The sequence below is a fragment of the Lactuca saligna genome, chromosome 5 (assembly GCF_052625555.1).
Source record: "Lactuca saligna cultivar CGN05327 chromosome 5, ASM5262555v1, whole genome shotgun sequence".
Classification (NCBI taxonomy): domain Eukaryota; kingdom Viridiplantae; phylum Streptophyta; class Magnoliopsida; order Asterales; family Asteraceae; genus Lactuca; species Lactuca saligna.
Genome location: NC_136421.1, coordinates 30,167,231 through 30,170,418, shown reverse-complemented (window position 1 = coordinate 30,170,418; position 3,188 = coordinate 30,167,231). Strand labels below are relative to the sequence as shown.

At 35.0% G+C, this 3,188-nt stretch overlaps 1 protein-coding gene across 1 annotated transcript; it reads right to left on the bottom strand.

The window, feature by feature from the left end:
* Positions 1–1,513: 1,513 nt before the first annotated feature.
* On the bottom strand, positions 1,514–2,806 carry RR5 (response regulator 5). The gene is made up of 5 exons (XM_078956753.1): positions 2,538–2,806; positions 2,381–2,457; positions 2,173–2,250; positions 2,008–2,078; positions 1,514–1,920 (listed from the first exon to the last, which is right to left on the bottom strand). The coding sequence occupies exons 1-5, from the start codon at positions 2,668–2,670 to the stop codon at positions 1,680–1,682; spliced, it is 600 nt and encodes a 199-aa protein (XP_078812879.1). The 5' UTR covers positions 2,671–2,806; the 3' UTR covers positions 1,514–1,679.
* Positions 2,807–3,188: the final 382 nt, after the last annotated feature.

Genomic DNA, 3,188 nt, shown 5'->3' with positions numbered 1-3,188 from the left:
TTATGCTCGTGATGCCACAAAAGTATATGCGGAAGCCTCTACCGCTGAGCACAACCCCAAACCACCAAACCCAATTGGTAATAAAGCAAGTCGTCATTGAGTGTCCCCATAGAAATGACCCTTACAGACCACAATGTCTTCATTGACTCATATAACCCTTTATCAAAACGCAAAGTTGTCTTCTCCATGTGAACGGGTTGGCACGTCCTTAGACCAAAAAAAAAAGTTTGGTGATGCCCATGCAAGATCGAAGCAAAAGGAGCTCATTATGCGGGTTATGCAACTGTGGAAGAATATGCGTCAAATCAACAGTCTTGATAGCCCTCTTGATGGCTAACCCGTTAATAAAACTCGCATCTCTACTAATAGCTCCCCTAACAAGCTTCGCCCCTAATAGCGACCGTCAAATGTCAGTTGGGAATAAACCCGCACAAAGCTTCATATCATCCCATGAAGACCAAAATAACTCGTTTTCTTGATATTTCTGTTCAAGACCAAATCTTGATTTCTTTGACTTTATAATTTCTTTTTTACTAGCTTGCTAGTTTTCATTAATACAAAGTACCCTCTTGATGGCTAACCCGTTAATACTAACAGCTCCCCCAACAAGTTTCACCCCTAATAGCCACCGTCAAATGTCAGTTGGGAATAAACCCGCACAAAGCTTTATATAATCACACCAAAATAATTCGTTTTCTTAATATTCTGTTCAAGACCCGATCTTGATTTCTTTGACTTTATAATTTCTTTTTTCCTAGCCTGCTAGTTTTTATTAATTTCTTTTCGTTCCAAAAAAGAAAATCTTCACTAACACGTTTCAAAGCGTCCTTTAAAAATCTTAAAACTACGATGTCAAATGATAAAGTTCGAAACCAACATCCACAAGTACCCTCATTAATACATATACTGCCGAAAGGAACGAGGGCCACAAGTTTTAATTATAAGTCTAATAACTCCATAAGTTGTGTCTGAAAATTGCACTTTTTTTGTAAAATAAGTATGCAACTTTGACTAATTGAGTAATTCATTGGTAAGGGCCCTAGTGGATTTAATGGAGACTTGTACTCAACAAATCTTTGTAGGGGCCTCATTAGATTTCTTTTGTTTTTAACGTTACCAAAGATTCTTTATCAAACACCTAAAACCAACTTTTCTTTCTCTTTCTATATTCTCCTTCTCCATATTCAAAACCCCACCTGCTTTTCACTTTCAGAGGGAAAAAAACACATTTTCTTTTAGGCCTTTGCTTTTTAGAATTAAAGATGCAAATCTAAAAGATCATGTTTAACTGTTAAAAGTCATCGTTTAAAGTACGAATATAGCATCATTTCAACTGTTTTACAAACGTAATTAAAAAAATGTCAGAAATACGCACCCGATATTTATCTTTATTATTAACATTATAGAAATTATTAAATATTATAGACTCTTAACTATCTTCAACTTATTCTTTTATTTTTTAAATCCAAATGGTATAATTTTCAATAAACAAACCAAATGTTGCAAAAAGACAAACAAAAAAATTTCATGATTTTTTTAGATCAATTGTAAAAAACAACGATTTTCCAGTCAATGTTTATAAGTGTGCTTCAAATATAGTTTCCTAACAAAAAGGGGGTTTTCATTCGTTAAGATTGAAGTATTAACAAAAAGAATGTGTTCAATGCCTTTGTTTTGTTCTACAATCTAGCTCGTTTTGCTACCGATTGTTGAGGCGAATCTGGTGGAGATGAAGTTAAATCATGGCAATCAATGGAGGTTGGCAGTTTTGATGATTGATCGAGTCTATATTTCCTCTTTTTTGTTTGAATCGGGTCAATTTCCGGGGCTCCAGATTTCAGAATAGCGTCTTTCAGACGTCTAACATCGGAAAGCTTCACAGGTTTTAGTAAGTAGTCCTCAGCTCCTTCTTCTAAACATCTGTACAGATTAAGACTCGATTTATGAAGATGTTCATGAGCAAAAGAATTGATTGATTAAAGGGAGTGAGAAAATGTGAAATCATACCGATCGATGCGTGTTACGCTGTTCTCAGATGACATAATCACTACTGGTATCTCCCTCAGTGTTGAAGAATTCTGTATGAACATGAAGATTGAAGAGCCAAATTCGTTTATTTGGTGAACAGAAAAAGATCGAATGAAATGATAAATTAAATGTTTGAACACAAACCTTGATTTTTTTAAGCAGTTCAAAACCTGTCATTCCAGGCATGGAATAATCTGTCATTATCAAATTCACCTTCAGATCCTGGCAATCAAAACGAATCAGATTCGTTTCTACAGAATATATTTGCTTTTTACTTGAAATGAAATTATTTATTCACTGATAAAAATCAATATGTCAACTAAATTTCGATTTAAAAGTCGCAAGGGCTCACATCGAATCGAGTCGAGTTCTTCTCTTCGTCTAACCCTAGATACTGTAAAGCTCTGGTTCCGCTTTCAACAACTGTAACTGCAAAACCACCATAATAAGCTATTCAACCGAATGCGAAAAGCTCAAAATTCAGATCGAGATTGTAATCATTATCGTACCTTTAAAGGAAGAGATCTGGAGAAGCTTCTGGATGACTTTCCGGTCGATGTTGCTATCATCAACGGCGAGGACATGCAACTCCTTACAGTCGGAGGAGTTGGTCGGATCGCAACAGAGGGTCGTCGTCTCCATTTGGCAAAATGAATAATGAAAAATTGGATAGAAAAGAGAAAGATTTGTAGAATCTAGAAGGACAGGAGACTTGACATGGAAATGGAAATGGAAATGGAAAATGGCGGTTTGATGAGAGTGGTTGATGAGAGAAAATGGCATTTATAGGGTGGTTGGGGTGGGGGGCAAAATCTGGTTTAAAGAAGCAAAAAGACTAAAAGCAGAGATCCGGGAGATCTTTGGCAAATCTAGAAATCATTATCCCACTTGTCTCATTTATCATCCATTAAATTCTTTTCTTTGTTTATTTATACATTTTTCATATTTGGCTGCTAAAATTAAATGCATTGTCCTTCTAATTAATATCAAATCAATATATATTACTAATATTTGATATTACTAATATTTGTTTATTATATAAAATTAAAATAAATAAATAAGATAAGGGTGTACTTTAGGCTTAAGGGAGTGGTTTCATCATAACTCTCGCTATGAATTTCTACACCACCCCTAACATTCGTTAGGTAACTCACTAGCGA